This window comes from Chelonoidis abingdonii, chromosome 10 (genome assembly GCF_003597395.2).
Source record: "Chelonoidis abingdonii isolate Lonesome George chromosome 10, CheloAbing_2.0, whole genome shotgun sequence".
NCBI classification, from domain to species: Eukaryota; Metazoa; Chordata; order Testudines; family Testudinidae; genus Chelonoidis; species Chelonoidis abingdonii.
In genome coordinates this window covers 19,744,287-19,762,554 of record NC_133778.1, presented here as the reverse complement: position 1 = coordinate 19,762,554, position 18,268 = coordinate 19,744,287, and the positions used below count along the sequence as shown (strand labels likewise).

General features: G+C 44.5%; 1 protein-coding gene across 2 annotated transcripts in view; it reads left to right on the top strand.

The window, feature by feature from the left end:
- The window catches only part of FAM117B (family with sequence similarity 117 member B), a 79,352-nt gene that overhangs the window by 41,912 nt on the left and 19,172 nt on the right, over nt 1-18,268 (top strand). For both annotated transcript variants that reach the window (XM_075070000.1, XM_032775354.2), the window contains exons 4-6: nt 584-697; nt 16,107-16,250; nt 17,051-17,276. In XM_075070000.1, coding sequence (XP_074926101.1) covers nt 584-697; nt 16,107-16,250; nt 17,051-17,276 — 484 coding nt within the window. The remainder of the gene's footprint in view (nt 1-583; nt 698-16,106; nt 16,251-17,050; nt 17,277-18,268) is intronic.

The window sequence follows — 18,268 nt, the reverse complement described above, 5'->3', positions numbered from 1 at the left end:
CACTATACACTAGTGCATGATTCCACAATGGATGCTTCATTTGGAGCAGCAGTCCTCCATTCCACAGTGTCCTTGCACCATGCTCCCATATAGGTATTGCTTGTTAATTGCCCTCAGTGGAATACAATAAGGGACCATCACTGGAAGAAGAAAACAAGGTTACTTACCTGTAACTGAAGGCAGTCTGCCATACCCCTTATTGCCTCGGGTGAGACTATAATGCAGCACTACTTTCAAAAGCTCCAGCTTTGGGCATATGGTGCATGCATGTAACGCTCACTGGAATACAGATAGGGGCTCCGCATCTGGAAGAACCTTCATTTACTGGTAAGTAACCTTGTTATCTTCAGGTACTGTCATACTGGTATGTGAGAACTGGGAATATGTGCAGGTCTTCGTAGAAAAATACAAGCTAATATTTTAGTATTGTGTTTTATCTGTAGAGTAGCTGACTCAACATTATATCAAGTAGATTTTCTTAATTAGCAATATTTCCACTTTTACTTTTTTGATAATAGTACATGTAGTAATTGAATTGAATATGCGAAGGGAAAACTGAGACTCTTGTTCTTTCCCCTGTCAGATTGCAAAATTGCGTCAGCAGTTGCAGAGAAGTAAACACAGCAGCAGGCATCATCGGGATAAAGAAAGACAGTCTCCATTCCATGGTAACCATGCAGCCATTAATCAGTGCCAGGTAAGGCTATGCCTCTTCTCAGGGCATTGTGGGAGTTAACATAATGTTAACTTCTGTGTGTTCCAAGTAGTGATTTTTAAAGAAAAAACACCACCATATGTTTTGAAATACTTGATTACTGATGAATGATGTATATCTGTGAAATATATAGAACCTTTTTGTCTTATGAGATGAAACTGATTTTCTGTAGCATGCTGAAGTGGGGTGTGTGTGGTGTGTGTTCTCTAAATTTTAAAAACTTTAAAGGGAGTTTGATGAAGAATATACTAATTTACAACGTAATTTGTAAGGACTCTGAGACAGAAGGATAATATAGTTCAGTTCACTGAATTAGAAGTCAATCAGCATAGATAAATTTAATCTATTTCTATGAAATAATCTTACAGGTAAAGTGATGTGTCTAGGGTTATGAATTTGCATATAGAAAACTGCATAGAACCAGCCTGGTGGTATAAGTGGTAGCATCTTGAGAATGAAGTTTAGTTTCTTCTTGGCTCTTGGGTACTGGGCAGTCCTGGGCTGAGTGCTATGGAGGTATCCCAGTTGTCCATCAGGTAGACATGAAGGGATCAGGAGTTGACGCTGACTTCCTTTGAAAGGAGTCCCATTTAGTTGGAAAGATGGTAGCTTGTGAGTGACTCAAGGAAGAATAGTGAATCCCTAATCACAAACTGCAGAGGAAGGATGATAAGAATATATTTAAAAAGCATTTAATTTTTCCTCTAGAACTGTAGAGGGTATGAAAATATCCATTCAAAAGTTCTTTACTACTGTTTCATCCTTGTGTTTAGGATGAAAGGAGAAGCATAGCTGTCTTCCCAGTAGGTGCATGTTCTTGTCTCTTATCACACTCTGAATTCCTACCATGATTTCTCAAAAAAAAAAACTTCTTTAAATTTTAGTATCAGACATGTACAACCAGTTGAAGAAATTGTTAGAGTTGCACATCATGATCTCTGCACATCTTAGATTTTCAAATCGGTTCCGTTTTGTATCTAGCAATGTGAATTTGAGAAAAAAGTTCTCCTTCATGGTCATGTTAATTGTTCCTAATAAAAAGTTTCTTCTGACGGGTTTCCCCCAGGGTGCCATCTGGAACTGGGGTACCACCGAGCCCCCCTGACTCCCCAGCCTGGGCTTACCCTCATACTGTGCTGCCATAAGTTTCCAAGCCTTCCAAGCTTGCTCTTTCACCAGCATACACACAGGTAGGGACACACTCAGCTACAGAATTTACAGGCTGCTGTGATCAGCTCTGCATGGGGAAGCTACAGCTAAGGAACTGCCACACTATTCAAGAGCATTCCCCCCTCTGGGGTGTGAACCCAAAATTACACTGTCTTGTGCTGCACAGAGATCTGTACAGTGTAAGCTCATGAAATTTGCCCCCTCCCTCAATGTGGAGAGAGAATATTCAACAGCTTTTTGCCTCAAGGTACAACTTCCAGACACTGCTTTGTGATGAAGCAAAGGCAAATTTATTAACTACAAAAAATAGATTTTAAGTGATTATAAGGTGTAGCAAACAGATCAAAGCAGGTTACCTAGGAAATAAACACAAATGCAATCTGAGCTTAATACACTAAAGAGATTGGATATAAGTAGCAAATTCTCACCCTAAATGATGATTTAAGCCAGCTGCAGAGATTTTTAAGGGGCCAGCTGCCCTTGCTTGCAGCTTAAAAACTCCAGGTGTTCCTTTCACAAGCTAGAAATCCCTCTAGCCTGGGTCCAGCAGTTCTACCCCCAGTTCAGTCTTTGTTCCTCAGGTGTTTCCAAGCATCTCCTTTGGGACCAGAGTCAGTGAAGAACCACAATGATGTCACTCCCCTGCCTTAAATAGCTTTTGGTATGGTGGGAACCCTTCGTCTCCAAGCTTGGTTCCAATGCTCTGCAGTGGAAAAACACTGGTATTCCAAGATGAAGTCCAATACCAAGTGATATGGTCACGTGCCCCGATAGTGTCATAGCAGCCATGACTAGGAGGCTATTTGTAGCATCCTCAGGAAGGCTCCCCAGTGGAAGATTAGCTTCTTCTAAGACCTGTTGTTCTCCCGAATGGGCCCTTCCCAGCCAGACACCTGGACTGACAATCTTTTGCCTAGTGGGCATACTCCAGGTGTAAACACGTTTCTAATAGATACATAGACAATATTCTTAACTTCAGATATCAAAATGATGCATGCATATAAGTAGGATAATCATATTCAGTAAATCATAACCTTTCAATGATATCTTATATGACCTGTCTTGCATAAAATGCATCATAAATATGACATACTCAATCATATTAGTTTGGAGATTATGGGGTGTGGTATCACATTTCCTTTCTAATCTAACAAATTGCAAGCAGGACCAGTCATGCCAAGCATTGGTCTCTGGCTCCTTCCCTTGCAGATTTTTGTTCTTGTTTCCCCTTGGGCATCACTGATTGCCAAAATGAGAGTAAGGCTAGTTTTAGGGGAAGAGCAAAATTTGGGATGTTTCTCCTTTTTGTTTAATGTGTCTTCCGAAGAAGAACAAATACACCTCAGATCTTAATCAAGAATTTCTGGATTAAATCAAAAAGAACATTCTCACAGTTAATCCAGAGACTGATAGAATGCATCTCTAATAGACCCTGTCACTATCGGTACTTGAAATTCTTCTAGGGAAACTGTGTGTTTCCAATTCTTTGCCCTGCAACATGGGCTAGCACCTATCCTCTGAGTTCTCTCCAAAGTTGACAGTAGAACTGAATTTGAACCCTTTCAGGAATTGAAGGGTAAGCATTATCTAGATGACTGCTGATTTGTACCCTGTCTCTAAAACTGGTTGTCAAAATAGTTTCCCAATCTGACTGGACACTTCAGAGCTTTGGTGGCCTGATTAAACTAGGACAAAAGCTCTGTGCAATAATCACAATAAATAACCCATGTGAAAATGAGCTTTAGTTCTGGGGGAGTGGGTGGTGGAAGCTGTTAATTTAACTAGTTTCATATCACTGCAAGATTCAAGAAGCCTTATAGCTATTAAGATTTATCTCTTGCAAAGAAATGTTCCCAGCAACTGGTGTCTGGAAGAGAGCTCTCCAGCTTTGGTTATCCTAATGGAGCTGGTGTTCTAAGCAATCTCTTCCACATGCTTATTCTACTTTAACAGGTGAAAACATGTTGTTTATAGTGTGACAACCTGTTTTTTTTTTTTTTGTTTTTTTTTAAAGTGCCTGTTCAAAAATCTACTCCAGTAGTAGTAAATCAGTGTCCAAATATGCTAAGGTTTCTGAGCAGAGCACTATGCTCTTAGAGATTTGTAAAGAAATCGAGTGTCTTAATAGTTTCTCTAAACATTACATTATAAAGCTCTCTTTGTAGGAGAGTGTTAAAGATGACTATTAAGTGCCCAAGAATTCTTCTGTAGTGTTTGGAGGATCCTATGCATTTGGGTGGTTGTTATGATTTGCATTTGCACAGAAAATAACAGTAGTTCTTCGAGTGCTTGTTCACATCGATTCCAGTCAGGTGTACGCACGTCATGTGCCTAATTGTTGGAAAGTTTTCCCTTAGCAGCTCCCGTCAGGTCAGCTGTGGAGCCCCCTGGAGTGGCACCTTCATGGCGCTCAGTATATAACCCTGCCGACCCCCCCCCCCCCTTCGATTCCGTCTTACTGTCTGTGATGACCATTGGAACAGTGCTCCATTGCTCAGCAAGTGCTCCCTTAGTGTTCTTCTGTTAAGTCATTTGAATTCATAGTTAGTTTAGTAAATAGATAGATAGGTTGGGAGCAGGGTCTCCCCCCAGTCCCTAACCGCCCCTTGGCAATTTTATCACTCTTGGTGAGTGAGGCTGGTCCAAGAATCTGGTTATAGTAATACTCTTCCTTCATCTATACTCTGAACTCCATAATAGCTTTGCAGCATACTGGGCAAAGTTACGGTTTTCAAGTAGCAGATTACATTTCCTTACCAAGAAAAAGTTTGCTTTTGCTATCGTTTTAGGAAATACAATGAGACTTGCATTTGAGAGCAGTGCTTTGTCTAAACATCCTTATTTTTGGAGTTTTTATAATTTAATATTTAGGTTATCATATGGGTTGTACTCCCTCAAGAGAACAGTAAGATCTTCAGGGGCAAGGACTCCTTTTTGGTATATTCTAACCATTATAAAGTGCTGATACATCTATAGGACACTCAGCATTCCCAGACAAAAACAATATTAAGACAGAGGGAAGGTTGAGAAAACATAGTAATTCCTTTAAGATAAAATGCATTACGGAGGTGTAACAAAGCGGCCTTTGGCATGACACTACTGAGAGTATCAATTCAAGACAAATTGCTTAGAGCGGGGCAGTTAGAGCCCAAGGCTGGAGTCCTTTACTACGAAGGCACACCAAACCAGCCAAGCAGAGAGGACTTTGGTTTTACCCCACTGGCTAACCAGAAGTCATACAAGCAATTCCCTTAGACACTCTAGTTTCCCAGTATCACCACCAGCACCGCTCCTTATGGCGATGAATGGTTATGAAAACCAATACCCCAGTAAAAGAAAAAGGTTCTCTTGATCCCAAAGGCCCAAGCCCCAAACCCAGGTCAATATACCAGTCAGATTTTACCCACAAATCATGCTGTTGCCAGTCCTTTAGAATCTAAAATCTAAAAGTTTATTCATGAAAAGAAAAAAAATATAGATGAGAGTTAAAATTGGTTAAATGGAATCAAATACATACAACAATTGCAAACTTCTTAGTTCAGGCTTGTTTCAGGCTTGATAAGATTACTGCTGATTTAAACCAATCAAGTCTCTGGAGTATAAACATCCCAGCTTTGATGGGTCGTTCAGAGCTTCAGTTTCAAGCACAGTTGCTCCAGAGGTCAAAAGCAGGATTGAAGACCAAATGGAGGGGTTTCCATGGCCTTTTATATCTTCTGCCACGTGGAAGGAAACCCCTTTGTTCTTACTGTGGAAAATCACAGCAGCAAGATGGAGTTTGGAGTCACATGGCAAGTCACATGTCCATGCTTGACTCAGTTCGTAGGCAGCAGACATTGCTCACATGCTAGCTTGAACATTCCCAGATGTGGATTGGAGTCTCTCAAGGTCTAGTGTTAGTTAAGTGTTTCTTGATAGTACTATTTTGAGTAAGTGCCCATTCTCAAGAAGCTGACCAAATGCTTCTACCAGGTAGATTTGTTTCTGGATTATTTAAAGATAACAGTTTCTCTAAAGCAGGGCTATGCTTTAGTAATAGTAGTAATTAATAAGTAATAAGTAAAAGTAGCAAGAGTAATAATGTAATTAATATATTAGGAAATGTTACCACATAAATATATGAGAGAGAGAACTGTGTCGCAATTTCTGCTCAGGAAATGCTTGTAACTCATTGTTCGTGTAAACAACAAAAATTCAGCATTCCCAGAACCACCAAACTTGGAAAAGACTTTTAACAGTACTTAGGCTTCAGCAGAACATGGGAGAAGTGCATGTGTGGTGGTGGGAAAAGTATGCAAGGAAAGGAAAGATAAGTCAGCAGAAAATGTGAAAAGTCACTGATGAAGCAGCCCTCCCAATTCTAACCAGGGAGAGAAGCAAGAGCGACAGAATTAGCAAGTTTGGTTATAATACATCTGCTCTGATAACAGCTTTTATTGGTGCTATATCTTTTTCACCATAATTTCAGTGCCCAAATACCCTGAGATTATCATCATTTACGTCAACAATGAGAAAGAGGACTACAATGAGAAAGAGGACTAATGCCAGAAATACATTGTTTAAAAAACAAACACAAAAAACCCATGAGCGTGCAGTAGTGTGGTCTCCTGAAGGCCATCACATTGCTGCAAGAGAAAACACGAAATATGTTGTTCATGTCATGTGTGTTAAGTTGCCTAAGCAAGTACTTCCACCAAAGAAGCCTGTTCTTTCAGTGTAGTTGGGGGAATTCCTTTGGGTGGCAGTGTAGTTAGCACAGAGTTGTGCTGTCTCCAGTAGGTCTTTTGGGAACTTCCATTATAAGGTTGGATGGGAAGTAGGTGAGTAGTGAGGCAATTCTTACATTTATTTTAGTGACGCAAGAACAGAATGAGATTGGCTTTTTAGGTTCAATGTTGATTTGGGCCACTACTTCAGCAAACCTTTGAATTTCTAGCTATTTTTAAATTTATTTTTCTTACATGAATTTTTACTCCTGATGCAGTGAGTAGCACTGAAGGTGCTTGATGATCCCTCTTCCATTATTATTTTTGTCCTTTGGTTCTGATGTTAATTTTGCAATGCATTTTCACTTTGGTGAGATTTACAGACCATTTCATGGTTTCTAGCTCAAATGTCTTCACTCCCCTGTATTTTGTTCCTAGGAACGCTGTTTTCTCTCCACAGTCCACTGCCCTACCTATCTGTAAATCAAGCTCAGCTGATTTGACACCAGTTAAAGATCTGGCCCCCTATTTTTATCTTCCCCCAGCCTCAGACCTCACTACTTTATCTTCTCTTGCAGTCTCCCTACATTCATCCTTGGATATTTGATGATCCCACTGACTTGTCTGGCTCTTACTTACTGACCTGCTTTCTTGATTTACTGCCTTGGATCAGTCTGTCCCATTCCACTCTCCCAATCACTTCCTTGACATTATCTTTGACCAAGAAAGAGAATATAAATGTAGAGAAGCATAATATACACTTACTTGGAGGTATAGGATATTGGAGTCAAAGATTTTGGACACGTTTGGGAAAAATAGAAGTAATTCCCTATACTGGCTTTCAGTTAGTTGTTTTTCCTCTTATTGAAAAGTCTAATTTTTTTCAAACAAGAAGGGCAGGGGTGGAAGGTGAAGAAGCAAGAGTTGAAAAAGTAATGACAACCTGAACTATGGAGCAGCTAGTGCTTTGGTTTTAACATGGATGAAGATTTCCAAACTTGTGGTGTCTCCTGGTGTCTTTTATGATGTGCAATCCATCTAAACTCACCACATCAGCTGATGCACAGCAGGTGCTTCATTAAATAGATAGCCTCTTTTCCAGGAGAAGTAAGGAAGATAGTACACAGTTCATGTTTCTCATTCCATAATAAAAGAACTTGAGCAGGTTAGGAAAAAAAATTCAGTTTAAAATTGACCAAAATGGGGTTGTGGGGGTTGGGAATCATGAGTTATTCTTTTATTTTGATCAGCTGTAACTGGAATACAGGGCCTAGGCGTTGTCCTTCAAGAGATCACCACATAGCTAATCGTAGCTCTATGAAGAGAATTTTTTTTTGTTTTTTCTTTAACAATTACCAATTTAAACCCCTTGAAATTGGAGGAAGACCGACTAGTGGTGTTGTGGAGAGACTTTTTTCCAACCCTGGAGAGTCAAATCTAATGTGGCTGAAGATTTGAAAGTGCCTCACGCTTCCAATCACTGGCAAGAGCTCAGTGGAAGAGAGCACTCAGTTGCTAGGAAGAACATCAGGCAAATCCCAGAGCAGCACTATCAGTAAAAATTAGAATGAATACCATGAGGGAGCAGGCTGATTGGTTGTATTTACCACTCTCTTTCAGATTAACAATTACAAACAGAGGAAAGCTGAAAGTAATTGGAAAGTCTTAGAATAGAAATGGTGGAAAACGTCTTGAGTTTTTAAAAAAAAGCCCAGAAAACAAATTATGTAAAACAAACCAAGTGAACATTGGTAATGTACTAAATCTTGAAATACAAAAAGATGAGGAGATTGACAGTAATGAAATATTTCTCTCTGTTTAAGCCATTCTCTAATCAGCCTATGACTAAAGCTGCACTTGAGCAAAGGCTTCTGCAGAGCATTCCACTGATCTGTCTAGCTTATGGTTAGGGTACCAGTACCAAACCTCCTCTTGCTGTTAGAGAAGATACCACTCAGGACAGTCCCTAAAGTTCCTGCTGATGCAAGAAAAGGTCCTTCTTGAACGCTGTACCATGCCTCATCTGCAGTTACTTTAAAAACTGCAGTGTGGATGTTACAATGTTTCTAACCCAGTATAGGAGAGCTGCAGAAACGTTTCGGAAAACTGCATGAATCTCCATTCTTCATGTGGAATCCCCTGTGGGCTGTTGGTTCCAGGAAAATGATCTAGATTAAGCTGCAAGAAAGCTCTTGTAACTCCTGTGGAAAATTTCCAAAGCAACCAGTGACTCATTTATTTTTTCCCTACTGCCGTCAGTGAGAGACCAAAACAAAAAGCATAAGCGAACATTTCCACAGAGGACACATGTCATGAACATACAGCTAAGGGTAGCATAAAATCTCTCCTTTACCTGTGAAGGGTTAAGAAGCTCAAATAACCCGGTTGGCACATGACCAAAAGGACCAATAATGGGAGAAGATACTTTCAGATTTGTGGGGGAAGGTTTTTGTTTTGTCTCTTTGTTGTTATCTCCAGGACAGACAAGGACTAGGGTAGGAAAAATATATCTCCTAAAGCCATATCTGAAATAAGCATCTTAGATTACAAACTGTAAGTAATAGCAAGGAAATGTGTTAGGTTATCTTTTGTTTTAGCTTGTGAATTTTCCCTATGCTAAGAGGTAGATTTATTACTGTTTTTTGTAACTTTACAGTTTTGCCTAGAGGGGAATCTTCTGTTTTAATTCTTACTACCCTGTAAAATTATTTTCCATCCTGATTTTACAGAGGTGCTGCTTTTACTTTTTTCTTTATAAAAAATTTTGTTTTTAAGAACCTGATTGGTTTTTAGTGTCCTAAAAACCCAAGGGTCTGGTCTGTGCTCACCTTGTTTACCTATTTGGGTGGTATATTATTCTCCAGCCTCCCCAGGAAAGAGATTGAACAGGCTTGGGGGGATATTTTGGAGAAACAGGAACTCCAAGTGGTCCTTTTCCTGAATCTTTGTCTAACTCACTTGGTGATGGCAGCATACTGTTCAAAGACAAGGAAGAATTTGTGTCTTGGGGAAAGTTTTTAACTAAGCTGGTAGAAATAAGCTTAGGGGTCTTTCATGTGGGTCCCCACATCTGTACCCTAGAGTTCAAAGTGGGGAGGGAACCTTGACAACATATACAGTGCACGCCTCTTAAATTGTTGGCCCTTCCTCCGCTGCCTCAGACTCGGAACAATTTCCTTAAAGTTGAGTTGCAGTGCTTAAAACAACTGGGACTTTCATTCTACTTGGCTGTGAGCCAAACTTTGTTCCTTATTGGAACAAATTCCTGTATATTAATAGCTTAGTGAGGGGAATAGTGATAGTTTTAGTGAGGGGGGGGGAATAGCATTTAAAGACTTAAGAATTTGCCCTGTACATGGATTTTCACTGTATCCAAGTTAGCTACGCAGTCAGTGGATTCCCTTGAACTCTATATAGCTGCTTTGGATGCTTATAGTTCTTAACTGTTTCAAATACAATAATTTACTTCCTTTTAAATTAAGATAATTATGATCTCAGCGTAGAAAATGTTAGAAATTATGGTAATTTCATATTAATGAAACGATTCAATGCTTTTTCAGTTTTCTGTACAAAATCAGTATAGATAATGTGTATATCTGTGCAATGTAAGTAAGCATTTCAAACACCCTAAAGTGAACTAATAAAGTTTTGAAAACTAATAATTGTCTCAAACCAAACCATTTAGTATATTGAAAATTCAGAAGTGGGCTTCTGAGAGGACGTAGGTAAGAGTTCAAGGACATTGAAATTAAAACAAAAATAACATTAGTATGATGAATGCTGATATACATAAGTAAGGTGTCCTTAATACTTTAGATTGATTTTTGATTTCAGTGGAATTAAATAAGCCAGTCTTTTGGTAAATACGAATGATTTAAAAATCACTCATTATCAGTGTGTTTGGGAAGTTGTTCCATTATCAGTGTGGTTTAACTTTTTTCCTTCCCTCCTTTGAGAAAAGTTGTTGCTCCCCTCTCCCACTTCACTGTTTTTAAAAACCTACAACAGGATTTTAAAACCAAGAGTTACAATGTACAGTAGGTAATGTATAGTTCTTCTTCGAGTGATTGCTCATATCCATTCCAGTAGGTGTACACGCTGCGCGTGCACGTTCGTCGGAAGACTTTTACCCTAGCAACTCCAGCTGGCCGGCAGGTCGCCCCCTAGAGTGGCGCCGCCATAGCGGGTAATATATACCGCTGCCGGCCCGCCCGCTCCTCAGTTCCTTCTTACCGCCGTGTCGGTCGTTGGAACTGTGGAGCGTGGCATAGCTGTCCTCCACGTCCCTAGCTTCTCTTCGTTCATTGTTTCTAGTTCTAGTTCTAGTTTTAATTATAGTTCACTTAGTTTAGTATAGTTAGTTAGCGGGTTCGGGGCGCTAGCCCTCTCCCGCGCCTGGCGCCGGGCTCATGCCTGATTTGCCGGGGTTCAAACCGTGCTCGGCCTGTATGAAGCCGATGCCCACCAGCGATCCCCACAACGCCTGCTTGAAGTGTCTGGGGGAATCGCATATCTCCGAGAAGTGCCGCATTTGCAAGGCCTTCAGACCGAGGACCAAGAAGGAGCGAGACCAGCGCCTCAAGACGCTCCTGATGGAAGCGGCGCTTAATCCTTCGTCCTAGGCACCGAGTGCCGCTTCGGCTCCGGCACCGGACCACTCCGGCGCTGCGCAGACGCCACGGCACCGACCTTCTCCGGCACCGGTTCAGGGGAAGAGACTGTCTACCTCCTGTACCCCAGCTAAGTTGCCTCGAAAAGAGCACCCGGCCCTGACGCCGGCCGGGTTGGCCGTGCCAGGGACTTCGTCGACTCCGGGCCCGGCAGGTCCGTCGAGTCCGATCCCTCTCAGCTCCCCGCCAAGATCTGAGGTTGAGCTGATGGTCCCGTCCACGCCCGAGACCTTCTCCTCAGCCAGGGACCTCGTCGCTCTAACGGAGCCTGTGCTGCCCCAACCCCCGGCACCGCCGGTGCGGGTTCTGCAGTCTAAGGGCAAGCCCACACCAATGCGAGCACCGTCCCCGGACTCTCCGGCTCGGCACCGGTCACGATCTCTGCACTGATCTTGATCCCAAGGGAGGTCTCGCTCGCGACGCCGCTCGCAGTCCCGGCACCGCTCTCCACGACGGTACCGGTCGTACTCGCGGCGCAGATCATCCTCGCGCCGGTCTCGATACTCCCGGCACCATTCTGGCTCCAGCCACCGGCACCGGGACTCGAGGAGTCGTTCCCGTCATCGGCGATCCAGATCCCGGTCGACCTCCCGGCACCGCGCTGGTGGCAGGTCCCGGTATGGATCGCGGCACCGGTATGGATCACGGCACCGATCTCCAGCACCGAGGAGGTCTTCGCTGTCTGCAGTGCGGGACCCGTACCACTTCCGTTCGGCTCCCCTCTCGCCAGGGGTCAGCCTCTTCGCGGGCAGGCAATGTGTACTTAGACGCTGAAAGACCTGCTGCCCTCTTCTCCGAGACTCAGCAGGAGCATGGTCCTCAGCAGTGGGGCTTCTGGACCCCCTGGGCGTATCACCAAGCCCAGGGCCCCCAGCAAATTACTCCGTGGTCGTCGGTCTCTGAGCACAGGGCTCCGGAGGCAGCTACTTCATGCCCTCCTCCATCCCCTATGGAAGAGCAGTCATCTCATCCTCCAAGAGTCAGACGCGGTGCTCCAGTCTGAGCCGCCACCAGACCCTCTCCTGCCAGGTCTCTCCTCGTCGTCCTCCCCAGATGAGGCGGTGGCGCGGATGACATCCACCAGCCCCCCCCCACTGGACCTCAGGGCGCACCAGGACCTCCTCAGGCGCGTGGCGCAAAATATGAACATCCAGGCTGAGGAGGTCTCCGAGATCGAGGAACCGGTCGTGAGCATCCTCTCGGCGGATGCTCCCACTCGTGTCGCCCTGCCCTTCATAAGGACCATCCAAGCCAATGCCACCACCATCTGGCAGTCACCGGCTTCAATTCCCCCCGCTGCTCGGGGTGTCGAGCATAAATACATGGTCCTTTCGAAGGGCTATGAGTACTTATATGTCCACCCACCCCCGTGTTCCCTCGTCATTCAATCTGTGAATGAGAGGGAGCGCCACGGGCAACAAGCTCCGGCCCCCAAGTCTAAAGAGGCAAGGCGTATGGACTTGCTTGGCCGCAAGGTCTATTCCACAGGCGCCCTGCAGCTGCGGGTCTCCAACCAGCAAGCTCTGCTCAGTCGCTACACATACAACACCTGGGTGGCGGCTGATAAATTTAAGGAGCTGCTCCCGCAGGACGCTCGTCAGGAGTTCGCCGCTCTCCTTGACGAGAGGAAAAAGGTTGCGCGCACTTCCCTACAGGCAGCTTTGGACGCTGCAGACTCGGCCGCCAGGACTCTAGCCTCCGGAGTCACTATGCGCCGCATTTCGTGGCTTCAGGTCTCTGGCCTTCCTCCGGAACTCCAATATACCATCCAGGATCTTCCGTTTGAGGGTCAGGGCCTGTTTCGGACAAGACTGACCCTCGGCTGCAAAGCCTCAAGACAATAGGGTCATTATGTGCGCCCTGGGATGCATACGCCGGTCACCCAGCGTAGACCATTCAGGCTCAACAGCAACACAGGCCTACCCCACCCAGGCAAAGGCAAGACTTTGCCAGGCGGCGAAACAGGAATGGCAGGCACAGACAATCGGGTAACCAGGGGGGCCAAAGCTAAGGTCCCTCCAAGCCTTCTCCGGCCGAAGCCCTCGTTTTGAAGGTGCGCCCGAGGGCGCTAACCAGTCCCTCCCCGGATCCATCTCCTCCCTTCTCCAACCGTCTTTCGTTCTTCCTCCTGGCGTGGTACCAGCTTACTTCAGACGCTGGATCCTCCACGCGTTGCGGTCTTGGATACCGCCTACAATTTGCTTCATACCCGTCCTCCCACCCCCTTCTCTCGTCCCTCTTCAGGGACCCTCTCACGAGCAGATCCTCCTCAGGAGGTACAACGCTCCTTGACCAAGGGCCATAGAGGAGGTTCCAGAGAACGAGAAGGCAGGGGGTTTACTCCGTTACTTTTTGATCCCCAAGGCCAAGGAGGTCTCAGACCCATCCTCACCTAAGAGAGCTCAACAAATACCTGGTCAAGTTGAAGTTCCGTATGGTGTCCTTGGGGACTATTCCATCCCTGGATCCCGGAGACTGGTACGCCACCCTCGACCTGCAGGACGCTTATTTCATATAGCCATCTTCCGCCCATCGAGGGTTCCTTTGCTTCGTTGTCGGCGGCCGGCATATCAATTCACGGTCCTCCCACGGCCTCTCGACAGCCCCACGAGTTGTACAAATGCATGGCCGTAGTTCGTCGCCTTCCTTCGTCGCAGTCGTGTGCATGGTTTTCCCTACCTCGACGACTGGCTTATCCGGGGACCCTCAGAGGAGCGAGTCCTCGGCACGTCCGCATGGTCAGCCGCCTTTTCACGAGCCTGAGCCTAATGCTCAACGCCGAGAAGTCCACTCTAACCCCTACTCAGAGGATAGAGTTTATCGGAGCCATTCTAGACTCCACCATGGCCCGGGCCGTTCTTCCTTGTCGCAGTTCCAGGCTTTGATAGCCATCATCCACAGGCTGCAGGCACCACCTCTAACTCCATACGTACTTGCCTGACACTCTTGGGCCACATGGCGGCCTGCACATTCGTCACGGCGCATGCTCGGCTCCGCCTACGGCCCCTCAGTCCTGGCTCATCCTCAGCTCCGTCCAGCCAGCGCCCGTTAGATACAGTAGTCACGATTCCTCAGGGCGTTCTCCACTCCCTCCAGTGGTGACTGGATCGGTCCGTCATGTATGCAGGGCTTCCGTTCCATCCGCCCAGCCCTTGCTGTCCCTGACAACGGACGCCTCAGACTTGGGATGGGGAGCTCACCTAGGTGCCCTGCAGACCCAGGCCGCTGGTGTCCTCCCGAACTCGCCCTACATATCAACGTGCGAGAATGAGGGCGGTCCGCCTGGCTTGTCAGGCGTTCCGTCAGCAGATCCAAGTCGCTGTGTTTCGGTTTTCACCAAAAACACAGTGACATTACTATGTAAACAAGCAGGGCGGTACGAGTTCTCCTCTTCTTTGTCAGGAGGCCATGACGTTGTGGGACTTTTGCATAGCCCACTCCGTTCACCTAGTTGCTTCCTTTTCCCGGGGTTCGGAATATGGTGCGGATCGGCTCAGCCGGTCCTTTTGCTCCACGGTGGTCCTTCGCCGGACATCGGCCTGGCGCTCTTCGGAGGTGGGGCATCCCCATATGGACCTCTTCGCATCCCGCAGGAACAGAAAGTGCCCGATGTTCTGCTCTTTCCAAGGTCGCGAACCGGGCTCGGTTGCAGATGCCTTTCTGATTCCCTGGGCGACGCACCTCTTCTATGCGTTCCCTCCGTTTCCGTTGATTCACAAGGTCCTTCTGAAGGTGCGTGCCTTTGTTACATACGGTTGGGCTTTTAGTCTCAGTGGCATACACTTGTCCTACGCAACCCCTGAGATCGTATTTGATGCTCGTCTAGCACTCCCCAGTCTGCACTGTATCGCATGTTCAAACACATCATCTTCTGTAATCCAGCCGCCAAGGTACTTGAACTGGTCACTCTGATTTAGTCTCATTCCATTAATCGCTGTGTCCAGTTTCTTGCAGCATCTCTTCGGACCTAAATGACCTCAGTTTTAGTCATGCTCATTTTCGTTCCACGCCTACTCAGCTGATCACACTGCTGGTTTAATATTTCCTCTAGGTCATATTTTGAGGATGGCATTTTTGCTGTGTCATCTGCATATAGCAGCTTCTCACCATTTCCTACTAACATAGTTCATCAATATGATAAACAGCAGCAGACTGAGAGCCAAACCCAGCACAATCTGACTTTCAAAAGGGTGTGTCATTCGAAAACACGTTCAGATAATTGTTTTGGTGATCTATCTAAGGCATTCACCATAGTTATTAAGTCCTCAGACTCTCCATCTTTCCTCAGCGCTGGTCTGAGAATCCTTCTGTGAGCCTTCTGGTATATCTTTCTAGGTCTATAAAAGCCCAGAAGCTATCCTCTTGGTCTCTTAGCCATTTCTCTATTCCTTCCTGGATTGAAAACATTGTGTCTCTGGTTCCTTGTCCTTTCCTAAAGCAGATCTGCTCTTGTTTGAGGTGGGGTTCCATTATTCTCCTAATCCTAGAATCTAAGACAGGGGTCTCAAACTCAAATGACCACGAGGGCCACATGAGAGCCTCATTACTGACACCTCCACCCTGCCACCTTGGTCCTGCCCCAACTCCACCCCTGACATGAGGCCCCGCCCATGCCCCGCCTCTTCTCACCCCTTCCCTGCCCCCATTCCAACCCCTTCCCCAAAATCATCTCAGAACATCTGTTTTCATCTAAAGGCATATCTTTCATCTTAACACAACTAAGTTTGTGCTTTGTTTTGATAAAAATTCTTTTGGTGGAAAACAGCATTCTTTAAATTTTTTAGCTTTTTTTCTTAAGTGTAAATCTACAATATTTATTTACTCATCTTTCCTTTGGTTTTCCAGGCTCCCATCCCAAAAAGTGTAATTGTTCCTGTTATACCCATAACCAAGTCGACAGGATCACGTTTCCGGAACAGCATAGAGGGGCTGAATCAGGAGATTGAGATAATAATTAAGGAGACAGGAAGCAAGGAAGAACAGCTGATTGTAAGTATCTACTGCCCCCAAAAAACTGTTTTCAAAATAAGCTTCCTTTTTTAAGAGAATTTTTCTTTTCACATTGATGACTTACTGTACAAACTTGGTAATGTAAATTTGCACATGATTAACTTGTCTTCTACTACTGAAGCAGAATAAAAAATGTCCTAAGGATTAACTGTCTTCCACCAGATGAACAGAAAGTAACTTCCTTTAAATCTTTTGCTGTTCTCTTCATGTTTACCATGTTTACACTGATGCATTTATGCCATAAACAATCAACAGAAAAAGGAACAATTCTCTAAAATGTATTTTGGTGAGAATTGCTTTAGTCATTTTTATAGCATTTACTTTCTTCTTTCTCCCCACTCCCCTCCCAAAAAAAATCAGGAAAATTCTTTCCTTTTTTGCATCAGAATTCATGGTTGTCCTTTTTTATAAGTGACTTTCAGAAGTAACTATTTCACACACCCAATCCCAAAAAGGAACCATTAGTGTTTTATATTAAATTGTTACTCTTCAGTGATTGCCTAGCTATGTTTTCATATGATTGTTGCCTTTTGGAAAACTGTCTTCATGGCTTTCTTTAAGTGTATTGTTCTTCAAGGAATTTCCTATTCTCCTGAAATCTGACCTATCATATCATCTGTTGAAGTCTGTGTAATACAATAATTCATCTTCCTCAGAATAGGCTTCTGTTATGTAGTGGACCAGGTATTAGAAACTGCTTAAGCTGTAAAGTAATTCCTTTCCTGATGAGATGGGCAGCCTCACACATATGAAAACGTATGGTTTTTGTTTTGTAACAGCCACAAGATATTCCAGATGGGCACCGTGCTCCGCCTCCGCTGGCACAGCGCAGTAGCAGTACTCGCAACATGGATACCCAAACACCTGGTGGAGCAGACAGAGGCAGTAACAACAGCAGCCGTTCCCAGTCTGTGTCCCCCACCTCATTTCTTACTATCTCAAATGAGGGCAGTGAGGAGAGCCCTTGCTCTGCTGATGACCTTCTTGCTGACTCCAAAGATAAAGGTACTACATAAATGAGCTCTACTGTTACGCTGTTCTTACAGTTTAAGAAGGAGTTGCACTATTCAGCATTTGGTCTTAGTATTTATTTCATTCTTTTTTTAATAACACATAGCCACCCATATTCAAATGATGGATTTTCCTCATTCGCTGTTCTGCCCCAAGGTGTATTCTAGGAGAAGGAGTTTTCACCTCCCTAGTACAGTGATGGAAAGTTAACTTTTCTTTTTCTTCTAGGCAACCTTATTTTCCCAATTCCTCCATGCATGAAAATATCGTGTGTGCATGTGTACTCTTGTACACCTATCAGTGTTTGGTAATGGAGAGGGGGAAATTCTGATCAGAAAATACTGCTTTAGCTAGTTGTTAGAGAATGCAAGGACAATGCATACTGTATTTCTCTTTTTTCTGTTTGAGACTGTGAGCTCCAGCTCTGCAGACCATGAGGTACATGTTATCATAGCTGCTATCAAACAAGCCATAAGGGTAACTTACTGAAGGCTTTTTGCGGGGTGTGGGGGTGTGCGCGCGCATGTTCTGTTTTTGTTCTTTAATTAAAAAGAGAGAGAGAGACCTGTAAACTTGCTTACAGATATATTTTGGAGATATGTAAGCAATGCCTACATGCTATTTGGAGCATAAGGCTGATCGGACATACACTGACATCTATAAAAAGACTCCTGTTGACTTCAGTGTACGTTGGATCAGACCCATTGTGTGGTTATTTAGTTATAGGTTTCCTGTTATCAGAACCCAAAGCTATTGCACCTAATGCATAATTAACTTGGGAAATTCATTGTCGTGGGATGTTGTGATGGCCAAAATATAACTGGGTTCAGAAAAGAAGTTGGTAAGTTTTTGGAAGATAAATTCATCAATGGCTGTTAGTCAAAATGGTGAGGGATGTAATGCCATACTTGGCATAACCCTAAATTTCCAAGATTGCCCATTATGTACACTATTCCTGAAGTCCTGGTACTAGCCACTGTCTGAGA